Source organism: Zosterops lateralis (genome assembly GCF_965231275.1).
Source record: "Zosterops lateralis genome assembly, chromosome: 11".
Lineage (NCBI taxonomy): Eukaryota > Metazoa > Chordata > Aves > Passeriformes > Zosteropidae > Zosterops > Zosterops lateralis.
The window spans coordinates 12844597-12869442 of NC_139771.1; the positions used below are offsets into that span (position 1 = coordinate 12844597).

At 46.3% G+C, this 24846-nt stretch overlaps 1 protein-coding gene across 3 annotated transcripts in view; it reads left to right on the top strand.

Moving 5' to 3' along the window:
* The window catches only part of MTMR14 (myotubularin related protein 14), a 31746-nt gene that overhangs the window by 2325 nt on the left and 4575 nt on the right, over positions 1-24846 (top strand). For 2 of the 3 annotated variants that reach the window (XM_083869227.1, XM_083869229.1), the window contains exons 2-16: positions 2831-2939; positions 3965-4040; positions 4763-4823; positions 5378-5500; positions 6016-6089; positions 8840-8910; positions 9488-9562; positions 11918-11984; positions 12956-13041; positions 13280-13356; positions 13596-13632; positions 15073-15143; positions 15771-15820; positions 16034-16172; positions 18884-19060. In XM_083869227.1, coding sequence (XP_083725353.1) covers positions 2886-2939; positions 3965-4040; positions 4763-4823; positions 5378-5500; positions 6016-6089; positions 8840-8910; positions 9488-9562; positions 11918-11984; positions 12956-13041; positions 13280-13356; positions 13596-13632; positions 15073-15143; positions 15771-15820; positions 16034-16172; positions 18884-19060 — 1238 coding nt within the window. In that variant the 5' untranslated portion in view covers positions 2831-2885. Of the gene's footprint in view, positions 1-2830; positions 2940-3964; positions 4041-4762; positions 4824-5377; positions 5501-6015; positions 6090-8839; positions 8911-9487; positions 9563-11917; positions 11985-12955; positions 13042-13279; positions 13357-13595; positions 13633-15072; positions 15144-15770; positions 15821-16033; positions 16173-18883; positions 19061-19509; positions 19846-24846 lie in introns of those variants that run through there. The other variant, XM_083869228.1, reaches the window with a different exon arrangement.

Consider the following 24846-nt stretch of genomic DNA (forward strand, 5'->3'; position numbering starts at 1 on the left):
CAGCTTCCCAAGGAACAGGCGTGGGGTGCCTGGGGGAGAGGGGCTTATCCTTTCATATCCCCAGTGGGGTGCTGGGCTTCCCGCTCACTCCGTGTCCTGGGCTCCTGCCAAGCTGCTCAGTCTCATTCCCAAGTGCTGCAGAAACCTCTCCAGGGATGTGCAGTGAGTGAAACCTGTTCTCTTGTCTCAGCTCCTGGAGCGGTGCTTCTCTTACAATTTCTGATCTTTCAGGTATTTCGTTTTTGCTGACTCTCATCTTCTGGACTTGGAAGCAGTGCCATGGAGTTATTTTGGGAACATTGCATTTAAGTTCTTGTTTCCCTCCATATTTGCTTTTGCAAAGGAAACATAAAGGGAACGAGCAGAGTGCAGGATGTGATACATCTCTTAATTGCATGCATTCGTTTAAAAACTGCCCCACAACCAAATCTGTGCATCAGAATCTTTTGAGTTTCAAAATAGTTTGGTGCTGGGAATTATACACAAAGGCATCTCTTCTCACACTTGGCATATTTTCCTGCCTTTCCAATTAGCACCCTCATGCTCACATTGTTTAAAGAAGATCAGCTTGGGTTTTTATTCTTTAAATTCTGGTATGTCAAAGGTCTTTGGAGCTGGACAGCAAAATAATTGTATATGCAGGAAAACATGAAAAAATTTAAACCACCACCATGAATTCTAAGAACCAAATTCTTAAAAAAAAAAAAGGATTTGAAAGTCTTGTTTTCTGTTTCCCTGCTTCTGCTGCCTCCACCTCATATAATATTTTCCATAAACAGATCAATTTCCATTTTAATAATAGGTTAATTTTTTAAATTTTTCTCAGAATAGCAGCTGCTGGTACATTGCTCCACTCTCAGTTATTCTGAAGTTTAGCAACTTCCGTTAACTTCCATCATTGTTGGGAAAGATGAGACAGGAAAAGCTTACAAATATGATTGCTTGGCAAGAAATACTAAAAATATAAAACTTGTGAGTGAAATAGAAATGAAAGCTAGCTTTGAGATGTGATTATAGCAGGCAGAAAGATGGTGATTAGTTGGAGATAGGTGGAGGGATAGAAAACAAAAGGACTCAAGGGAGTAGCCCTGCCAAAGTATTAGGGAAAAAGTAGATAAGAAAAGTAATCTTTAGAGTTTAGAATATCGGATGATATGGTAATATAGTAGTTCTCATAGGTTGTATGCAAAGTTTGTAAGTTTTGTATCTCACTCTGGTTGGTCACTGTAAATTAGAATATTCAACACAAAAAGAGATATAATGTATTGTAACAAGGTTCTCAGCCCCTTACCTTTCCTCTCTTACCTGCCCCATCTCTCTTACCTCTCTTTCCTGGCCCTCTTACCTCCCTTACCCCTGCGATCTCTCTTACCTCATACCCTCTCTCCCTCTCTCTCTTTGGGGCATCCCTTCAGCCGAGGCTGGTGGCTGAAGGCAAAGCCCTTTTACCCACGACCCTTGCAATAAAACCACATATTTCTAGAATACCTCAGGTCTGCAGAGTTCCTTCTCCCTGCTGTCCACGGATGCCCTCACACATCATAAAGATAATTATTTGTTCTTAGGCCAGTGTTGTCCTTCACATTTGAGTTCTCCCCCTCCTCCCTTGTATTCCCCTTCACCCTGATGCACATATTGCTGTGCATTTGCTCATCTTCATCTGCTCTTCTCATCAGATCCTGGTGGTTTCTCTTGCTGCATAGACTGTCCCTTGGCTATCCTACTCATCTTCCCGTGCCTTTTCAGGCATGGGTGGGTCACTAGAATCAGATGCTTTATCTCAGCTGAGAGCCTGTGCTCTGCACAGTAACACTGGTACTTCTTCATCTCTCTAGGGAATTTCACATGATCTTATTTTTCCCCTTTATTCAGATTTACCATGTTGATAATGTATTAACATCCAGGGATCAGGCAGTTCATCTGGCTCTTCTACCGAGTTCTGTTACTGGAAAGGGCTAACTGGAAATTCTTATTAATCATCTCCAGGTGCACAGCCATGCAGTTTTGTATGTCCAGACTTCACCTGGTTTCTAATGTATCACTCTGGATGCTTCTCCAATTCCAACTCTAGTCCTCTCTGCATTGACAGTTCCTCCTGGAGGTCTGTGTAGTTCAGAAGTGAGTCTGGATTCTTATCAAGTGTGGGCTGATACTTGGACAAACTGGAGCAATTTTAACATGTTTCCAAAATGTCTCCCGGTATGAAACAGTTAAACAGTTAAGCAATTCTGTTTTAACTTCAACAAGAAAACCAAACAAAATGTAGTTCTGCAGATGCAGGTGACATTAATCTAAGTACCCTCCTCAACCCACGAGCTGATTTAGTTGTTTAACTACCTGGTAATATTAATGCATGAGGATCATGGAGTGTTCTAGATTTGATTTTCTATTATATTTCTTTTTTTCTTGCAAAACTATCACTCTAATAGTGAATTCACTGTGATGGTAGTGCTGAGCTGCTTTTGAATGGAAAGACGATAGGGAGGAAAATAGAACATGTTTTTTTTGTAGACACTGGCTGTCCTTCCCTAGTAATCCACGTGTTAGTCTGTGGCAGACCCTACTGATGGTGGTCATATTGCCCTTTCTTGATAGTGCTGTCACATACTGTGCATTGGTCTTTCAAAATAAAGAAAAGGAGTCAAAAAAGTGTCCAAATGTGTTGTACAGCAGCAGAAGCAATTCTCAAAAAAGTGTTTTCGTGCTTACTAACTTCAGAGCCGACTTCTAGGGAAATGGGTAGCATTGCAGCCCAGGGTGTCTGTGGTGGCTTTGCTGAAAGATGTGTGAGAAGATGCTCTGTGTACTGACCTGAATCTCTGCCCACTAGGTATGAAAGCACTGTGCAGGTTGGCAAACTGCAGGAACTCATCAACCGGAGTAAGATGGCCAGGTGTAGAGGACGCTTTGTTTGCCCAGTCATTCTGTACAAGGGAAAGGTAAAGCTTTGTGGGTTTCCTGTCTTTAATGAGAAAATGACCTTTCTCTCTGACATTTGAGCTGTGCAGCCATGTCTTCAGTCACTTTTCCAAATGGTATAAAAATCTATGCTTAGGTACAAGCAGGCAGCCTGTAGTAGCAGGTGGCATTTGCTGTCTAGGCTGCATAAATTGTGGGCACTTCAGGCCGTTCTCCCATACCAAGTCATGAGCCTTGCACCAAAGAGCTAACTCTTTTTATTTTTTTTCCTCCTATATATGTCCCTTCTGAAGTCCTTAAGATGTTTGGCGTTTCAGAGGGGAAAGATAATTATTGTCCCTATTTTTCCCTTACTCTTTCCAGCAGCTCCCTTTGAGTAGCTTTCCTCTCTTCAGTGAAGTTTCCTTTGTCTGTTCCCTTGGGATGCAAGATTGCATAAATGGTCTTACAAATGTGTGGGCTCATCTGCAAGGGGATCTGTAAGAAAGTGAAATTAGATTCATTTTTATGTGAATTACTTAAACTGTGTTGAAGCCCTGTAGGAATAGTCTCATTTAGAATTTAGCTTAATTCAGTTTTCTTAGTTGAATTTAGAAACACTGTATGAATAGTAAAACCATACCTGTGACAGTTTTAATCTAGCTTGACTGAAGCCATTATGGGCTGCATCTGCTGACCTTTTTCTGCAGGAGTGAACTGCCCAGAGTCATCTTGGGACCATCCATAATCTCATCCAGAGGAATGTGGAAATAAGGCTCGAGCAGGGTATTAACAGAGCATGTGTTGCTAACTTGGCAGGAACTGACTGTATTAATGCATTGGAGAACTGGGGATGAAAATATGATTTAAAAACTAGCTACAGATAAAGGCACTTGGGAGTTTGCTGTGTTTGGAGAATTCAATCTGGACCAGGGTTGCAGGGCAGACAGCTGAGATGTGATAGCTGTAGGTACCAACCCTTTCTATGTAACCTGACAGCAAGTAGGCATGATAAGGGAAAGAATCCTGGAGCTTGTGTGATTAATTAAAAAAAATCTTCCTCCAGCATATTTGCAGATCAGCAACACTGGCTGGCTGGGGAGAGCTCTATGGGCGCACTGGCTACAACTATATCTTCTCTGGTGAGTGAAGAACCATTTGTCACTGTCTGCGTGGCGAGGCTGGTCAGTGCTGAGGCAGAGACCTACACATGAGGCCATGCTCTTAAGACCAGTGAGAGCTCTAGCATGTGCTGCTTGTATCGGGTTTAGCATGACAGAGTGAAGACTGAAACCTCGTGTCCCATTTCCAAGCACCATACTATGGGACAGTGCCACAGCTTGTAAGAACCTCAGTGATGAAAGAGCTTGAGGTTGAAAAGTGAGTTGCAGGAAACATGTAGGCAAATAAAGGCATCCCAGAGGATTCAGGGTACCAATTCCCAAACATTGGGGATGGGAATAATGGAGGAAAGAGGATTAGAACTTGCTGTTGCTTGACTAATCATTGGGAATGAATGCTGCTTATGGTGAGATATACTGGACTCCAGGGAAAGCTCTTCGGGGAAGAAGTGGGTGTCTGTAGTGTGGGAGCTGAAGCTTGGCTTAAAAAAGCACTGCATACCATTTTTGAGGTGTCTTCTGGCTGTCAGTCATGGGTTTGACCTGCCCAGATACTTTGCAATGACCAGGAAAGAGTGGGCTGCATTAAAAAACAAGATTTTCAGGAAGAAGAAATGTGGGGACCACACTTAGGTGTGAAGAGAAGGCAGCAAACCATGACCTTTCTGTTTGTGTACATATCTTGTCAGACTGGGGATCAAGTTGGTTTACAAAAGCTTCAGCTCTTAATGCCTTTCTTGCAGGTGGTTCTGATGATGCCTGGGCAGATGCAGAAGACATTTCTGAAGAAGACTCTGCACTTAGGTTTGTATGCATCATTGGGATGAGGAAAAGGGAGTTTGGAGATAAGCTGATTGGCTCAGCCCCTAGTTCTGCACTTTTCTAGTTTGGGATTTGGACATAGGCTTGAGACCCATTACCAGGCTCAGGGTCTTACTTTCCTTGCTTTTGGAAGAGTCTTGAATATTAATGGATGGCTGAACTTAGTGTAGCTGAAGCCTGCTAATCTATTGCCAGAGGGAAGGGCTGGAGACAGGAATATGTAGAGCCATTAAAAAAGGTTTTTGAAGGGCACAGCTGTGTTTACTTCATCAAAAAGTACATCTCCAGGCTGTAGAGACTGTGTTGTATCTTATGTGTTTGTTGCAGAATTGAGTGAGATGTGGGAAGGGACCATGAGCACAAAGCTTGCAGTGTCAGTTTGCAGAGTCTGACTCAGACCTGTGGAGACAAGGCTCGTGCTGTGCTGCTTATGGCTAGAAGTGGTTCAGGGAAGAACTGTGGCTCAGCTGGGAAGAATCAGACTCAACTTGGCCAATCATCCATGCTCACCTTGCTTGCCTCGTTCTGTCTTGTAGAAATGCAGATTCCCAGCTGTTTGACAAGGTCAGAGGGCACGACATCAAGCTGCTTCGATACCTGTCTGTCCGATACATCTGTGACCTGATGGTGGAAAACAAGAAGGTGAAATTTGGCTTGAAGTGAGTCTGGGTTTATTTTTTGTGCAGGCTTTGGTTTGCAGCTAGTGTAGCCCTTACATGTGAATTGCTGTCAGGCATGCACTCAGCATCCTGGGAGCAGTCTCTGGGAGAATTCTACAGCAGGATAGGTTTGTTGATGCTGTAAAGAATACCCCAAGGTTTTAGGCCACAGAAAACTGTATCAATGGGCAATACAGCTGCTTTCATCGGTCTTCTGCTGTCTGGGTGCCTTTTTCCCTGTAGAGCTTATAGTAACGAGACAGTTACCCCTTCAGAAGGGAGACAGCAAAGGAGCCCTCTGTGCACAGGAACAGAGGGAGATGTTTCTCCTACTTATCTCAGACAAAAGCTTTAGTGATTTTGGGCTGTACCTATTTATGTGGATGTGTTGAGTCACATCTCACATCTGAATCAAGTCATAGCGCAGGGAGATGCAGCAGGTAGTTTTTTGGGTGCTGGTGTCTATGTGAAAAACACTCTGTAAATATCTGCTGTTCTCCTCTTGTCCTGTGCAGCGTGACATCTTCTGAGAAGGTGGACAAAGCTCAACGTTACGCTGATTTTACACTTCTCTCCATCCCATATCCAGGTACAGGAATGATATCAAGAGGGGTTCACAAGGGACAGGTGATAATCCATTTCTGGGAACTGGGAAAAAACTCTGTGTATGTGTATATGTAAATGACCATGACTTGCTGAATGCTATGTTCCCTCTGGAGAAAATCTCCTTTGAACTGAGAGCAGTGCAATGAACCTGGATGCTCTGGCGGTGTGAGTCAGCATTAGGCACTCTTTGAGGTGGCAAAATAATTTCTCATATTTCCTTATTAATTCAGGCACGGAGGAAAAGTCCCAGAGGTGGAGCTGGTTAAGATGGCCTTTGACATCTCTGCAACTCCAAACTTCTACTTGATGCAAAATATATATCTTGTTCTTGGTTATGTAAAAACCCAATTCTTAAGGGTAGTTTCTAGTCTAGTGTTCCAGAGCTCCACTGTAAGAAATCCTCAGTGTTTGCAGAACATTTCACCTGAGCCTGCAGCGTATGACAGAGGCAGCCCTTTGCAGCCTGTCTCCCTGGCTATATCCATCCCTGTGCCTAGCAACCGCTGCTGGGTCACTTGCACTCTTAGAGATGAACTGAATATTCCTGCCTGCCTGCTGATGTCAGGCTTGGCGACAGGATGAGATGTGAGGCTGCTGTGGTTGAGATCTGTCTGCAGACTCTTCTTTCTCCCTAGTGCACAAAGAAAAGGAGAAAAAACCGAAATCCAGCAAAACTCTGGTGGATGATCCAGACCCAGACTTTTCCGTCATTGCTAGTTGTTGCTCTTAAACAAATTTTTAAAGGTGTATTTCCTTTTATACAGAAATTGGTGGCAATTCAAAAAAGCTGCATGAAGATTTCTATCGAGTTTGCCATGCAGGTTGCCAAAGTATACAGAAATAAGAGTATTACTGGTTTCTGTAGTACGTAGCACAGATACATGTTGCTGCATCACCAGACTTGGAACATGATGAAGACTGTGTACACAGGTCTTCTGTAGGGCCATAAGGAATGAAGAAGTGACTCTGTAGAGTTAAGCTGCAGAGTTGTTTCTGTATGGAGATCTGCATATGGTAAGCAATATTATTCAGTGAAGGTCCTTCCTCTTCTGCCCTCTGGGACAGCTGCTTTCTTTTAGCAGCTCTTCACTGTCAGGCTAGAGATAAACCTTATAAAACTGCAGATACTCTCTGCAGATATTGCCTGATTTCAGCACTGCTGGTCCATGGGGGAATGTTGTCATTCTGTTAAATCTAAGGCATACACATCTAAGGATCAGCAACCCCTCTAGTGACTGGCCAAATGCCGTGATACATTCTTATTGATGTTTCCAGGGTTGCACTGAAAGAATTTCTGTTTTGTAATTTGTTTCTGAAGTTATTCTGAGATTCTGTCGCCTTAGGTGAGCAAGGCAGTGTCCAAACAGAGTCATAGAATTGTTTTGATTGGAAAACACCTTTAAGATCATTGAGTCCAGTCATTAACTCGGTGCTGCCCAGGCCCCCACTAAACCATATCCCTGAGTGCCACATCTACCTGTCTTGTAAATGCCTCCAGGGATGGTGACTCCATTCCTTGCTGAGGGTGCACTTGATCGGTAAGAATATTAAACAGGCCCAGACCCAATTCTGAACCCTGGGGAGCACCATAAAACCTGGGGACCAGACACCAACTGGATTTAACTCCGTTCACCACCACTCTTTGGGCTCAGCCATCCAGACAGATTTTACCAAGTGAGGAGTAAGAACTCTGTGAAAGACTTGATTTAAAATGGGGTATCTGTAGAAACTTTTGGTATTTGTGGATGCCAGCAGTTATGCCATAGTCCCCCATTCTTTGCATGAAGTCATTATTTAATTGGAGTTAAATCTCAACTGACAGACTGTGTCCTGACTGCATATTTGAGGATTAGTCCTATCCTTGCACAAAGATTCTTTTCTTGTTTATTTTTTTTTTCCACTGAAGTTACTTGTGACCTGTGGGGTGGGAATCACTCTCCCTGTTCTGTGCCTGGCACAGAGGTGTCTGGGTGGCATGGGCATCATGGCACTGCTGAGGTGTACCCGGCACACACTGGGAGAGGTGTTTTGTGTAGCCTGAAGGCATCTGCAGTGCTAATGCTGCTGTTCAGCTGTGACTAAGTGACTGCAGCTTGCAGCAGAGACTTCAAATAGTTGCTTGAGAAAAGCTGAGCCAAAGGACACACTTCAGGAGGGGAGGGCTTGGGGGACAGCTCGGAAGTGATTATGTAGCCTCTTCCTTCAGGTGGGGTGAATCCCATGCTTGAAAGAGAAGACTTAAATGTGAGAGAAATCACAGCCACCTCTGACAGAGCCCTTTCTTGTTACCTGCAGCAGATGACCTGTGAAAGTTGGCTTTCCCTGGGGCTCTGCCAACACCTTCTTTTGGTGGTTCCTTCTCACTCAGCCTGTCAAGCTGTGATGCCTTAGATCTGTGCAAAAGTCCATGGCCCTGCAAAACATAGCTCCTTGGTGAAACCTTTTGTTCAGGAAAAAAATTAAATCAATCCCTCAAGCTCCCCATTTGCTGTGTTTGGAGTTTGCCCTTTGCTGTGTGAGTGTCTGTACTGCTAAGTGCCCTGGGCTGTTGTTGCTGGAGGCTGTGCTGCACAGTGTACTAAGGATTACTGCTCTTCTCTTCCCACAGGCAGCAGTTTTGATTGGTTTGGATTTCTGGAGCCTGGGGTTGCTGGCACTCCTAGTCCCACAGGGCACTTCACTTGTTAGATACCAGTTAGCTGAATCATTATTCATTATCTCCTTTTCTTGCAGGCTGTGAATTTTTTAAGGACTACAAAGACCGGGATTATACAGCTGAAGGTCTCATATTTAACTGGAAACAGGTACATGGATGTTACAAAATGGAGACCTGTGTGTTTTACTGGGCATAAATCTTGCCTTCCAGTTCCTTGGTGATGGTGTGTATGTCATGGGCTATTTCTGATCACAAGGAGGACACACAAAACGGGGAATGTACTAAGTTATTGGTTGTAAAATCCATATGTAAAATAAATGAATCATTATCCTGAAGTCTAGGATGCTTGACCTGTCATGGAAGGTATGGGTTACTTCCAGTTTTGAATTCTGACCTTATTGATAGCCTTGGTTCTCAGTTCTTTCTTCATATTCTGTCTCCTACTGAGGGGATGGTTGAGTAGGGCAGTCTTAGAGAAATTCAGAGACTAACGTGCCAAGCTTTCACTGCTGGGAGCACATAAAAGCTCCTCTTGTCCATTAGTCCTTCCAAGAGTCTGAGTTCATTTTTAGAACCTCAGGATTTTGTATCCAAAGATCTTTTGCTGAGAGGTTTTCCTCTTCATGCACCATTTGACATTTCTTGTCTTGTTTTTTTTTTTTCTGGAACTCACTCCCTTCAAGTCATGACTTTTCTCTGACCAGCTGTGTTTGGGTTTTTTACAGGACTATGTAGATGCTCCATTAAGTATCCCAGTCTCTCTGACCCAATCTCTGAATATTGATTGGAGCGAGTACCAGGTGAGCAAAGTGGATGTCTCTGTGGGAGGTCAGGGATGTATTCAGGAAGGATCAGGAGAGATTTGAAATCTGACTTGCTCCTGTTGCTGTAATCTGGCTCATTTCATAGCATCCCAGTGGGGGCAAGGCTGCTTGACAGTTCAGAACAGCAGTGGAAATCTTGTACCAAAAGCTCCGTGGCTTGCTGTGCCCCGAGGCAGCTGACTGTAAAGTCAATCTTTTTTTCTGTAGCTTTCAAAAATTTGCAATCCATTAGGGAGATAGGTTGCTAACAGAGGTAAGGAAACAGAAAGCAGTGTTCCCTCTTCTCAGTCTCAGCTTGACATGGATCTGCCATGGCAAACTGCCTTGGCTGGGGGAAGTCTTGAGAGAGTTCAACCTTCTCCTCTGTGAGCAGAACTGAGGGACTGGGCGCCTTCTTCATGGATATGCAAGGTGCCTTCCTATGGGAGAGGAGTACAGAATCAGAACTGACAATGGCAGGTCTCCACTCCTTATTATAGACAGTGTGGCAAACAGTAATTGAACTTTTCTATTTGCTCAAGCTCCAAAGTCTACCTTTGTTCACCCCAAGGGAGTGAACCTTATACTTACAAATGAACCTTATATCACCTTATACTACTGATTAGTATGTGCCATTTCACACATCAGTGGGTCTGCCAGGTTTTGTGGGGATTGGCTGTGCTGGAGCATGTCACACTATTGTACCCTGTGGCTGGAAGCACCACAGAACCAGCAGAGCTCACTGTGCTGGGCCCGTGTTTGTTGTCAGTGCTGTAAATACTGTTTAAGTGCCAGCATAAGCAGAATCACAGAAAAGTTGAAGCAGAACTAATAGAATTACAGCTTTTGTATGGCTAGAAACTTGTTCACTAGAATACTGAGCAGCCAGTATTTTTAAAAGGATATTAAAAATTGAAGAGGGTGTAATAAATAGATGCAGAAATTATTTGAGGCCTGGAGAACATGCTTCACTCAAAACTGAAGTTCTCAGTCTGTTTAGCTAATCACTAAGGTGATGGAGGGTTGACTTGATTAATGTGTAAGTACATTTGTAAGGAGAAAATAGTAGTTCTAAAGCACTCTTCAATCTGGGGAAGAAGAGCTGCATAGGAAGCAATATCTGCAACTGAAATCAGGACTTCAGATAAAGAAAAGTAGTCTTGGATATTATTTTTGAGGATAATCTGCTGGAACATGCTGCCAAAAGAGTAATGAGCTGTCACCCCTATTTGAGATGCTTCTCTGGGCAAAGATGTTGCCAAGTGAAGCTTCAGGCTGTACGTGGGGCAACTGAAGAAAACTTTCTCGTTTGTGATATAGAGAGATCAGACTGGATAATTGGATGATGCCTTCTAAAATAAGCAGAAGATGGATTGAATTGGGCAGATAAAAGATTTTGTAATTATGTGTTTTTCTGCTGCAGGCTGACCGTGTTTCCTGTTTCCCAACTGTTTTGTGGCTCTGCAGGCTTTGTGGCTGAGCAATATGTTCTTTGTCTGACACTAGTCTTCAGTGTGGTTACACACAGATGTGCACACATCCAAGCACATGGCAAGGGTTCTGTTGTTTGTGGTCACATGTTACTTATAGCACTAACATTTCTGCCATGAGATGTGTCCCACTCTGCTTTTTCCTTGCCAGTGCTATCTTATTTCTCTTGAGCTAGTCCTGATTCTGATCAAATCACTGAAATTCCCTGCATCTGCTTCTGATGTGATGGTCAAGTGACAAGCTTGGGCTTGTTCTGATGTTCTTCACCTGTATGTCCTGGAGTTCCCTGAGTTCAGAGCCCGTCTGTAGTTCTGCTGCTATTTGGGGGTTACTGAAGAAGTCCAGTGCCTGTCTGGAGTGTGGTTGAGGGTCAGCTAGCAGCCTGGGGGACATTTTCAAGCACCACAGAGTTTTGAGCAAAGTGCTTGGGTTGTGGGAGCAGGCCTCTGGCATTGGCCTGCACATCCTATTGTGCTGCTGGCATTGTACACATGGCTGCATTGTGGCTCTTGGTAAAGTGCATGTGTGCAGAACTGGGTCACTGCTCTGCAGGTGTTTGGTGCCTCTCTAAGTAAGCATGGGCTGCTTGGACCTTTGGTGCTGCAGGGAAAGCAGCTCCTCTGACAGCCAGGAATACAGTAGAGATGGCTTTTTATTGTTCTATTTGCCTGCCTGGTATCTTGTCCCCGAGTGCCTTTTGCAGAGGATGGGGGGATTGATACAAAGGGCTACTCTGTCACTTTGAGGAATGGCCATGTGATTATTTCTTCTTTGCTGCTGTTCCGGATAGAGCAGCTCTGAACTGCAGAGCAGCCTTTTGCTGTGGACAGACCCTTACCATGAATATTCCTCTTTCTGCAGAGCTGGGACCTAGTACAACAGACACAGAACTACCTGAAGCTGCTGATCTCCATTATCAATAGTGATGGTAAGGTAAACTCCTTGCTCCCAGTAGTGTAACTGGAGCAGTCACTGACCCTGGAAGAATAGCTGATGGTATTAGTGCCACTGTGGATCAACTCCCAATACAGAAATCACTTTTAATTCTCTCCCTTCAAAACAGGGTGATGGTCCTACCATCTCAGAACTCCAGCTCCCCTCTTGGAGAGGGACTTGCTGATGCCTTGAAAATCCTTTCTCCCTGAACCTGAAGGGATATCTGAAAACTTAGCCTATTGTTTTACTGCTTTAAACATGAAGAGAACGAACATTGTGTCTTTGCTTTTTGATTCTTGCTCATTTTTCTGGCTACCTGTGTTTTGTCTCCCCAGGGATCTCATTTGGTGCCTGTTTAAGAGCCCCTTCCACCCCCTTTCATCACAGACACCCCAGCTCTTTGAAAAATGTTGCCCTGTGTGGCATCTCTGTGTGGCACTGTGACCTAGCACTGAGGGTGGAGCCATGGTTGGCTCTGACAGCATGGCCAACTCTACTCTCCTGCAGTAGCTGTGTTGGGACACATTGCAGGTTTTCTGTAGGGTGTAGGATTTGTGCCTTGTGTGTGCCTCTGTTCAATATGCAGCAGAAAGGTTAGTGAGACTGAAAAAATGTTCAGTTGGAGCTGTTTTCTCACCAATGTAAGAATAGATTGTGATAGTGGGTATAAGCTGGGTAGATGTATGTTCAGGGTAGTAAAGTGATGTTCATACCTAATGACTCTGTGTCCTGAGCAGCTGTCAGGACCAGGACAGCACATCAGCTGGTGCTGCTGACAGCCCAGGACACTCTGAGCAATTTGTTGGCTGCTCTATTTAAGACAGAATGTTCTGGCTGAGCTCTGCTCTCGAGCCTGAGCTGTGGGTACGAAGAGTAGCTTGTCTCTACAGATTTGCCATAAAGAAGTCGTTGCTGTCATTGCAACATCCTTTTTTTTCCTTCTCCTTCCTGCCCCTGGAACAGATGACAGCGGGCTCCTGGTGCACTGTATATCTGGCTGGGATCGAACGCCTCTCTTCATCTCCTTATTGCGCCTCTCCTTATGGGCTGTGAGTACCTGCCTGACCTCCTCTGTTTCTGGGGCTGATTGCTTGGAGGGTGAGTGACTTGTAACAGGAAGTGGTGGTGGAGCTGTTAATATTCCTAATGTTCCTTCAGACGTGCTGTCACAGGCAGATAGAGGAAGATGGGCACCCCGGATCACCATGAGAGTTTTCAGTGCATCATGAATTCCCAAGTTCTAGTCCCCAGAGCTGCTGCCTGAAGACTTTGTTGTTTGCTTTGCAGGATGGGCTGATCCACGTGTCCCTGGAGCCGTCTGAGATTCTCTACCTGACAGTGGCCTATGACTGGTTTCTCTTTGGGTAGGTATAAGTTTTACTGGCACGTGCATCCCCGTGCAACACGGGAGAAGCCTTGAGGGGTCATCTTTGATGTTTGTTCAGAGACAAAGGTTATGTTTGAGCAGCTCCCAGTGAGCTGTGACAAGAGGAGCTGGTGCCTTTTTGTTTACCTGAGAGCTCAGGCATCTGGCTGATCTTGACAGCTTGTACTCTTCTGCTGATTCTGGCATGTGACTGAGCTTCTCTTGCTCTCTTTCCAGGCACATGTTAGTCGATCGACTCAGTAAAGGAGAAGAGGTGAGTGTTGGGTCCAAGGCAGTGGCTGAGCACTGCTTTGTGTTCTCAGGATATCTGTTTATGGTAGCAGCATTCCCTGCCTGCTCCTGATAGTATCAGTGGTGTGGCTGGGCTCTAAAAAGATTGTTTGAGTGCTGGAAATACAAGGTAAGAGCCTTGCCCTGTCACTTGGAGATGCATAAGTTGTGGGGTTACTTCTCTCTCAGGCTACAGTTTTGTTGGGGGGATGTCACTCCTGCCAGTTTCTCTCCTGTGCCATTAGTGTTCAGGGCCTATGTCAGGGGGTGCTAGGACTTGCTGTTCAGCTCAGCAGTGAGAAGAATGCTTAAGGTGTGTGACTCCTTAAAGATAAAGCTGGATAGTCTTGTGTGCTTGTCCTGAGTGCCAGCCCTCCTGCCTGGGTGCTGCAGCTGCATGTGGCTTGCATATCATCACAGGTTCATGGAGCAGCTTGTGCTGGTTCCAGTGTGTGAATTTGGTGGTATGTGTCTGTGAGTGCACACATGGGTTTGGGACACACTTGAAATTAGTGAAAGAAATTATTTTCAAAATCTTTCACTGTTTAACAGCAAAAAAAAAAAAATTCCTCTGACTAGAAAAGAGGTGGGGTGTGTTTCTAACCCTGTTGCTATTCCCAGGCTCCTTGAGCTCTCACCTTACTAAGGAATCTTCTACCTTCAAATAGCAGAGACAAGACCCTGGGCTATTTTCCATCTTTCAGGGGTACAGAATCCCCTGAAAGATTTAGTATAATTCTTCCTATTTATTCCTTTCCTGGAGTTCTACTGGCTCAAGCCTGAGAGCTCTGCTCTGGTGCCTGCTTGGTCATGGGTGGAGTCAATAGCTGCAGCAGGAGAGGGGGTGCCTGGCTGCCTCTGGCACTCCCTGTACCCCACTTCTCCCAGGAGAAGGGCACAGCTCTGCATGAGTGGGTGAGGTGGGTGGCAGAGGTACAGTGGGGTGAATGATGCAGAGCAGACTGGGGTGAGGCAGGGCACGAGCTTGGGGCCACAAATACTATAGGTACCTCACGTTTCCAGATGTACTGCTCTGCTGAGGTGGAGCATGTGGCTCTAACTGTGCAAGTCCTGCTGGGTTTGCTGCTTACCTGAGTGTATAAGCAGCTGTTGCCATCTCTGTTCCATTCTGCACCGATGGCAGAAGTAACTGCTGTGGGCTTGCAGCATGTGTGCAAGGTATTGATAAGGAGACTTCTTGTTCCCCTTCCTTTTTGGGCCTCCCCATGGCAGGGAGCAGAGAGGGCAGTTTACATGAAAGAGAAGGTCTGGGATAGGATGGTGGCAGCCCATGGCACACTGGAGACTGGTAGCTGCAGATTTTTTGCTATCTCCTTCCTGCCAGCACCTCCTCACCAAGATAAGTGGCTGCATGGAGCCTCGGGTTCATTCCTGAACTGCTCTTCTCTTTCCCTTTGCTCAGATTTTCTTTTTCTGCTTCAATTTTCTGAAGCACATCACCTCTGAGGAGTTCTCTGCTCTGAAGTCACAGAGGTAAGGAGCCTGTGCTTGCTGCTGCATGGGCTACAGAGCCAGGGAGCTTGTTAGTGCTGCTTCTTAGGGGAGATGGAAGCCCTGGTGTCCTGGCCCAGTTTTCTTTAATTTATTCTGCACTCTGAAGGCTGCAAAACGGGGCCGAGGCTTGTGAGGTGCTACGCTGTGCTCTGAAAAACTGTCCATGCTGAAATGTGCTTTCTGTTTAATGACTGTCCGTGGCTGCCTTAGCACAGATGAACCCAGAGATGTGTGCTCTGGCTCAAGCAGGCTGCACAGCAAGCTCCATCAGGCACTGGTGGGGACAGAGGGGTGGCTGGTTTTTAACCCACTTCCCAGCATAAACCTTTCTTACTTGAGGAGGGACAGAAAGAAGTAAAGCCCACCATGGATGCTCTGAATAAGCACATCATGTGCAGCGTTGCCTGTTGCCACCTTCTCAAAGCCTAGGGAGTTTGGGGTGGGACTGCTAGGAGTCAGTGCACACTGGCCCATCCTCTCCCTTCTGCCCCTGTATAGCTAATTCCCCAGTACTCTGATCTGCTGTGTGTGACAGAGACCTGGCCATGGCCAGCCTCCAGGCTGCCCTGAAGTGTACCTGAGGTAACATTGTGTTTCCTTCCCCAGAAGGAAGAGTTTGCCACCTGGCTTCACCCTGGAAGAGATCTGCATGCTCAGTGAGTGCTGCTGTCAAGCGTCAGTGCCCCTGGGTGCTGCTAATGGTTCATTGCTTGTGGGCTTGGGCTCTCAGCTTCAGGATGACCCCAAATGGGCAAGCTGCCTGTGGGGCCTTGCAAGGACACAGGGCACAGGGAAATGTATTGCTTAAAGGGAGAGAAATTGAGTGAAACCAAGCTGGTCTTCAGGTAGCTCTGTTTTCTTCTCTCTAGAGCAGAAAGACCGAGGCAGCACCACAAGCCTGAGCAGTGACTTCTCCCTGGGGATGGAAAGTTCCCCTGGAGCAGCTGGGAGCTTTACTTATGAAGCAGTAGAGCTGATGACAGCAGGAACACAGACTCAAGCAGCATGGTGAGGAGATAACCACTTGGTGGGCTGAACAAAACATTTCGCTCTGGGCCTGATAGAAAAAATATTTCTGAAGTGTCTTGCCCTCCAGGTCTGCTCTCTGTAGAATGAATTCCTTGCAGTGCAGGGGAAAGAATTTGGCTGTCAGAAGCTTTGCTGCAACTCCAAAAATTGGAGGCCAGTCCATGTAAAAGGGCTGTCAGGCTTCTGGAGGGATGCTCCTAAGTTTGTACATAGATGAGAGTAAAGCACATTTAATTCATTTTCACCCGTTTCACTGTTAAACTTCATCCACAAAGGATTCCATTACTTTTAAAAGATGGTTCCAAACTACCAGAAAAATTACATTTGACATCAGCCTCCCCAGGGAAAAGCAGAGATGGTTTAGCTGCCCTAAAATGAAGCTTAATCAGAGTTTAGGAAAGACATTATGCGCAGGGAGCGTCTGCAATCAGTGCAGATTGCTGGATGGCCAAGAATTCTCTCTAAATTTTAGCCCCTCTGCCAGCATGAGGCATGTGAGCTGAAAGCAGGTTCCTGTCTGCAGCTTTCTTAGAAACATTTCCAGGGGAGAATACAGAACTTTCAGTACTGCCTCTTGATAGAGGGTCACACAGGACTTGCCTGGGGATGCAGGTGGCTGTCTGGAAGCAGGGAAGGTGTCTGGCAACTCTGCTGCTCTGGGACAGGTGTTGGACTTGGTTGTGGAGTTTCTGGTGCTGTTTGGGGATTTCAGAGTCTTGCTGTAGGGTTGCCCCTCTCAGTTTAATTTTTCTCTTCTCTCCCTCAGCACATTTGAAGATGCTATTTTATATTGCAATTATTTTAAATTAAATCTGGGTTGTGCTGGAGGCATTTGAAGTCCTCTGGGACTGAACTTGCAGCCATGCTAGTGGCAGCAGCCTTTTTTAAAGCACATTGTATATTCAATTTGAAGTGCTGAGAAGGGAACGGAGAATATCCCTGCAGAATCACAAAATGGAGATTGAGAGTCTCAAACTCTTTGCAAGTGTGCAACATGGAGTCCTCTAACACACAGACCTACCTATCCCCATCAGAGCAACCGCATAAAATAGAGAACAGCTTTCCACCTGCAGGGCTGCAGGGTAGTGAACTGGAAGCATTTATATTGCTCTGAGTGCTCAGGACACACAGACTCGATTCTGCTGCACAGAACCTCTGTGTGCTTTTTACAAGGTGAGAAGTGACCAGAGCATGCTAGAGGAGATAGCTGCGTTTGTGTGGATCAAGACTTGATTTTGCAATGTGTCTCCTAACTCTGGGTTGCTTTTATTTCTGTGGGAAACATCAGGCTGTGTTGGGGCTAGCAGCTGCTCCACAGGGATGGTTTGGACCATGCTGGGGGGCATGAGCCTGGGAGAGGGGAAGGTTTTGAGCGTTGCCATGAGTGCTCAGTGAGCAGACTGGTCATGGATGTTTTACTGTAGGGTGTTGTGGCTCTGTAGTCTGGAGAATACATAGGGCTTGCTACAAGCTGGATGAGCTGGGCTGTGCATAACATGAGGGGATGTACTTTGTTGTGTTGCGCTGAAAACAGGTGGCCTCACAATCTCTGTGCAGGGAGAGGCATTTGATTTTTAGCTGTTCAAACCTGTTTCTGCAGGCTGTACTTGGAGATGTTGGCAGCTATGATAACATGAGATGAATAAAGCTTAAGAGAGGCTGTGGTGTGATGTTTGAGGGTGGACACCCTTCAAGAAATGAAGAGAGGATATCGCACTTTCCACTGTACAATGAGCTTGTCTTTAGCTGCACTTGCTAACAGTGCTTGAGATCTCAAAGCTGAGATGGCCTTCCATGTTTTAGGAAGAATAACATCTCTTCCCCTTGAGTTTATTTGCTTTAGAACTTTCCTTTTTTTACTTTTGTACATAGGGAGATCTTTGTCCAGTTCATTTTGGTCTTGGAAGGGGGGAAATTCTTGGCACTCTTCCAGGTCAAAACCAAGCAACTGACATAAGAAGGAAAATCTTCTGAACGTGGGCCAGCAGTGATGTGAATTAGTCCCAAATGTGTAGTTGTTTGGCATATAGTGGTGTAGTTGGATGGTATCATGAGCTAAGGCCTGATACAGCAATGGACAGTGAATCATGACTGAGCCTGAATGTGCTGGCTAGGAAATAAGCCAGAGCAGTTTTGGGCTCTCAGCGTAGACAGAGAGAGAGAGCTGAAGTGTACCTACATCTGAAGTGACTGTCAGCTGTAAGCACATGGTCAGAAGCGTGGTCAGCAGTGCCCAAAGAGAATTGCTACAAGGGAAAATAACACTGGTGGTGTGTCCCTGTCGCCCTCGGTGCGCAGGAACGCCCACCTGGGCTGATACGCACTGTGGAGTTTGAGCAGATTGAAATGGTCTTTCCCTACTGGGAGGCCCCTTGCTCAAGGCATTTTTGCTGCTAGACTAAACAAAGCAATCGCTGTGTGTGTGTGGGCTGATGCATTCTCCCGTCTCTGATTTCCAGGTCACGTGGATGGTGATCTATAAAAGAATGGGCTAAGATGGGTTGAGCTCCGTGTACCCCCTCCCTGAGCATTTACCCGTGACTCATGGTTCCTTGGGAGGGAGGAGGGCGGGTTTAGTGGAAACAAGAGCTTGTAGCTGCTGGGCTAAACCTCCAGCCTTTGGTGAAAAGGCTTCCTAGTTGGAGTACATAGAAAAGTCAGCTTACTCACCCACGTCTTCTATCCCTCAGGAGGAAGAGCTGTGCATCGTCACCGCAAGCCGTGCTCTGGAGCAGAGCACAGCAGTCTGAAGACAGGCTGCCTTCCACGGGGATGGTTGAAGTCAAGTCCTCCAGCTCCTCCTCATCAACCCATTCTGATAACTTCCTGAGGATTGGAAGCAGCCCGCTAGAAGTGCCCAGATCCAGGTGAGATGGGACAGAGCAAGGCATTTCTCAGCAAAATGAGTGTCTGGTAAAGGGAGTGCAGGGCTGCACTTGTGTGGCTCTTGAAACACTGGAGCACTAGTGTTTGTATCTATGGACAAACCTTGGGAGGCCTGTTCCTCTCTAGTCTCACTTTGTGTGAAATGCTGCTGTTAAACACAGACACTCCTGCCTGAGCCCTTAGAAGAGCGAGGAACTGGGCTGATAACATCCAGCTGTCTAATGCCTGTCCTCAGTGCATGCTTCAAGTCTGAGCTCTGGCATCTCTGCATCCTGCATGCTTGCAGCTACGGCACTTTCTCTGTCTAACGCATCCACCAGGATTTGAAATGTCTGTGGCGTTTGGGGAAGAAAGCTTTTCAAACCGAGCAGACCTCACTCTGCATCTGTCCTGTCCCCCTTTTCACCTCCTGACCCTCCTGCTGACGCAGGTTGGAAAAAACTGGGTGCTGGTGGCAAGCAGAGGTGGGAGCAAGCTGCGAGCACTGTGCCAGCACAAAGGATTCTGCCTGGAAGGCTGTGTGTTCCTGCTGGGGAATGGGGACCCTGGACCTGAGCCTAATCTCACACCATAACAAAGGCACCCTTCTGGAGTCTGACGCTGCGATAGGGCAGAGTCGAGCGGTGAGCTGGCCTAGGGAAGAAAGAACAGAGCATGTGGAGCAAACACCATGTGTTTAGGCCAACATGGAATAAAGAGACTCTGAGATAAGAGGTCTGTTAACAGCTTCAAATGCTTGTGTAGCCTTTGCAGGTTTTCTGATGAGTCTTTTTCTAGTGATTCTGAATCAGCCACCAGCCAAATCTGAGTACTCTCTCATCATATGGAAAATAAAATGACAAACAAGCAAAGCATTGAAAACTTATAAACTTTCTTAACAAGTCTCTCTCAATTCCAAAGAAACACCCCAGTGTCTGACAGTTTTCATAAATGATGCTAACTGTTCTCCTCAGGGAAAAACATCAATAGGAGGGGTTTGAATTGTTGCTGGGGCCAACCTCTGCATTTTCTGGAAGATGAAAAGAATCTTCCAAGAAGAGAAGAAAATACTGGAAAAAAACCAGCTTGTCTTGGGAGCTACTTTGTTCACAGTGGTAGTGCCACAATTCCTGTGTGTGGTCCCATGCCATTCCCAAGGCCTGACAGTCTGTTCAGTGCTTGCTAGTAGCAGTGCTCAGGAAGGAGCAGCTTGTAATGCTTCAGCCAGACTGCTCTGCAAGAGCAAAGAGGAGAAACAGGAGTAGGCAGAAAAGCACTATAGTGAGGGTTAGGGTTGCCTTATCAGACACTGTCATGGGTTGCAGTTTCTGGGTTCTAAGCACGGTGTGTTTTCTCCTGAAAGAGGTTCTGTCATGCCACTTGGCCTTTGTCTCCCTGTGTCAACTGTGTTAGTCTGAATTGGTCTGGTAGATAACACAGTACCTTCAGCCACCATTTTCTACCCTGAAGGAAACAATGAATCCCATTTTGGGTGGAGGACTGTGATGGAAGGAAGAGGTAAATTCTGTCTCTTTGCCTCCTGAAGAATTGTTGTACTAAGATGGAAAAGCAGGAGCACAGAGGTTGATCAGGATGCCAAAAATACCTTCATTCCTGCAGTGCTGCTGGCAGGTCAACACCCAAGACTCTTGAGGTGAAGAAACCACTGTACTTGACTTCCTAATCTTGTTTCTGTGGCCATAGCAACAAAACACTTTCCTCAACTGCTGCTGCAGTGGTTAAAATGGTTGCTTGTAAAATGCCAGCAGGTATCCTTCAGGTAGTTCAGGTCAACAGCCCAGTCCAGGTGCTGGCAGGCAGGGGAGCTCTGGAGGGAAGAGAAAGACAAGTCAGCAGGAGACATGACCAGGGCCTGGGAGTGGGGAAACTGAGCTGTCCTAAAAGATGGGGTCACAAATACCCAGTCAGACATTAGGAGCCAAGCCCCTCTCCTGGCCAGGCAATGCCAACAGGGTGCTGCTCTCACATTACCAGCCCATCTTGTGAATCTTGCTCTGATCCAGAGGCCCTGGGTACCTGTAAATCCCAGGATAGTTCTTGTTAGGCAAAACAGTACAAAGGTAACTCCACTAGTCTTTCTAGCTTGTTCCATGATGGTAAGATCACATCTGCAGAGGACAAACACACAGGAGAATATTGCATAGACTATTTGCAGAATAGGACAAGGTGCTGCTTGTTCTGCAGAGAGCTCTGAGTGTGGCAGTCAATGTGCCTCAGATTGAACCCCCTGCATGTGATGGGGTTGCAGTTTACAGACCTTTTCCTGTATTTGCATTTGACACTAGCAGTCTAAATGTCCCATGACACTGCAAAAAAAAATCTGTTTCTGTGTCGGGGATTTAGTGTGTGTCTACATAGCACTAATGTGGATTAGTAGCTGGATAATCTTTGGTTGAATGTGCTTTTGCTAAGTCAATTAAACAAAACCCAAAGTACTGTGATCTAGAGAGTTGAGATCTGGAGGAGTTAAATTGCAGACTATTTGCTTTGACCAGCAGTCACAGAGAACTCCCTTACTTAAGGGCTGCAGATGGCTGAGCTGTGAGTCTGGAGGGAGCACAGTGAAAGCAGAGTGCAACAGAGAAACTACTGCCCCTTGGCTTTGGGTGTTTTGTTGGTAGTGAGAAGACTGTGTGTGTACTGTGTGTCTTGCTCGTTATGGCCACCTCACTCAGAAGGTGTACCTGCAATGTGACAGCCTGGGATAGTGACCACAGCAGGAGAGGAATTGTTTACAGGAATGTTTGCTGGAATTATTGCATGGCCATGCCACAAAGTGGGCTTGCTGGCTGGCACATGACTATGTGCTGCAATCAGAAACGGTGCTGACAGAGAACAGGCTGCTCGGGCACTATCCCAGCCTGTAGATAACTGTCTGGGATTCAGCCAGGGCTCACAGTTCTTGGCAGGGTGCCAGACTCCTTGCCAACATTTCCCACGCAAAGGTGGGAAGGGCTGCCCTTTACTCCAGGTTGCCACAGTCTGCTTGTACATACAGAACCTACTTAATGCTTCAGTTTGAGGCAAGAGCATATGCTGGCAAATGAGCTGCTTCCCAAATAGTCCTAGGTGTGTGGAAATATGTCAGGTGAGCAGGGACAGGATGGGAGCCTAGCTGCTGGCACTTGGCACTCATCTCAGTTACGTATTAAGAAAGAGAAGGATCCCTGCTCTGCCTCCAGTATTGACTCTTCTCTGGCAGGCAAGTGAGTGTCCATGTGCTCTGAAATACTCTGTCTTGTGCAGCATGTTGCATGGGAAGCACTGACCTAATTAAAAGGAACCATTCCAGGTTAGGAGCTGCCAGTTTATGGCCTGTGAGAGGTCCCTTCTTGTGTGAAGGAACAGCTTGCAGCTCATCTCTGTTTTGCTAATCTAATTTAGTTAATCTTGCACTTTTGAGGGAGTTTCTTCCCACTCGTGGACCTGAAGAGGTGGGTGTGTGAAGCTCACTTTGATTCTTTTTCTGTCTGCCATTAGATGTCTGTGGCAGAGACAGCGACTTGAAGACTGGCTGCATCTCATCTCCACTAACCATGTCAGCTTTGCTGTTGTTGTCCAGCTGCTTCCCAAGACTCTGTGCTGCCCTTGCTCCTAGCCAGCCTCTGGCATGGCTGTCCTGTATTGCAGTCACGCTGTTCCTTAAGACTTGGGAATTGGTTCTGGTGTCCCAGCAGTTCCAGCTTGTTCCAACAGCCTAACTGAGGCTCTTTTGGGGCCACTGCAGTAAGACTTTACAAGAAGTATTCAGGGTAGAAATTACAGAAAGACTTTCACCTCTAGCACTGACTGGATTGCTTTGGGGTGCAGTCACCCCAGACATCTAGTCTTGGTCTCAAGCCAAGCTCAACTTCTAAGAAGCTCTGCTGCCGTTGCAGTGCGAACATGAAATTTCCCATGCTGTGTCTTCCCAAGCTTGGCCTCTGCTGTCTCTTGAGGCTCTTCAAGATGCTTATTGATTGTGAGGTTTCCTCAGGAGCCTCCCTTGAGAAGGCTTTGGGGATAGAAGGGGTAGAGCCGCAGTATCTTAGCTCTGCTGGCCAGGCTCAGATCTCTGGGCCAGGAAAGAAACTACCTAGACTCATTGCAGAGTCAATCAGTTCATTCAGTTAATCAACAAGTGTTTATTCTGATGCCTGGAGGCAAGACACAGAAGTGACTGCCTTGAACTCCTAAACCCTAGAGTTGTTGCATTAGATGAAACCTTACTAAGTTTGCACAGCTGCTTGACAGGGTTGGGCACCCCAGGAAGGGCTGGAGGACTAGAGAGTCACCAAGTCAGTCCTGCAGGAGATGCACAGTGCTTTTATCAGCCTATCCATGGCAGAATTCAAGAGATAACTTGATCCACCTCCAAGAAGTGGCATAAGATCAGTATAATATTAGCTGACAACCATGGAAGGTGACCAGCAGCTGGAAGCTGGGGCCATACACCCAAAGCAAAAAATCATTTTCTGTTCACCTTCTTTAGCACAGACTTATCTGACTGGTGTGGTTGATGATATTGGGCAGAGGGACATTTTTGCTGTCCCCGATGCCACAGATCATGGCTTGCTATGTTGGCGAAGTCTCCCGAGCAGGCTCCAGATACTACTCTCCCTTTGCAAGAGCTGTAAAACTCTGCTCTCAGAACTCTTCACCTGGAGATCTTGCTATAGTCCAGGCTCTCCTCTGCCATTCATGCTTGCCCTCTCCAAACCCTTTGTTTCTATCTGGCCACAAACCTGTCCTCTGTTCAGCAACTCATTACTTTTTCTGGCAGAATCCTGTCTCTGCCTACTTTCAGCCCAAGCCTATTGCCTACAGATCTCTTTACTCCTTTAGCTCAATTTCTTGTCACTATGTGTGACACTCGTGTTTTTCCTGTCTGGCTGTGCTGTGCTCTCAGGGAGGTGACATCTTCCTCTTCACTCTGCACTGAAGCAGCATTCCTCCATGCTTCTCTCTGGCATCCTGCACTATTCCCACTGTGCTTCCATCGTGGCACTGTGCTGTGGGCCCAAACACTCTGCCTGCTCTCCTTCACACTGACTTCCTCCACTTTATCTTCCAAAGGCATGGAGAGAAGTAGATGTCACTGAACAGCTGCTCTCCTTCCCTTATAAATTCCTTGCTTTCCAGGGAAGGTTATCCCTGACTGATTTCCTGAAAGTCTTTCTAACAGTATATGCTTTGCTTTTGCTTTCAGTGAAGTGTCCTCGTTCTTACTTTGGCATTACGTACCCCAGGAAAAACACCATTTTGCAAGGCAGGGTTCTCCCAATACTCAGACCCTCACTCCTCAGTTCATTGAGCAGCCAAAGAACAAAATCTGTGTGAGACAGGTGAAGCTCTGCTCTTCCTGATTTCTGCTGTGATTTCCTTTCAGAGCCTGAGCTACCAGACAGGGGTATTACCCCCAAACTGCAGCCATGATGGGAAGCTGATCTGCAGGGAATTGTGTGACTCCCTTTCTGTGCTTACACAGCCAGCTCAGGACCACATTTCACATTGCTCAAACTTGGCTGTATTGATCAGACTAATTAAATGGCAGGCCTAGAATTAGATCGAGATTGCAAATAGATTTCCTGCTGTGCATCTCTTCCCACCCTTGTCTTCCAGTCTAACTCAGGTCCTTCTTGCTGTGGGAGAGCCTGTCTTTCTGGCTGTTCTCTTGGTCCCTTGGGGAGCAGCTGCAGTGCGCCACTGCTATTCTTAGCTGTGAAGACAGCGTGCAAGTACCTGGCCCAGCAGAGCTGGAGCACTGCTCTCTGCCCAGCAGAACTCA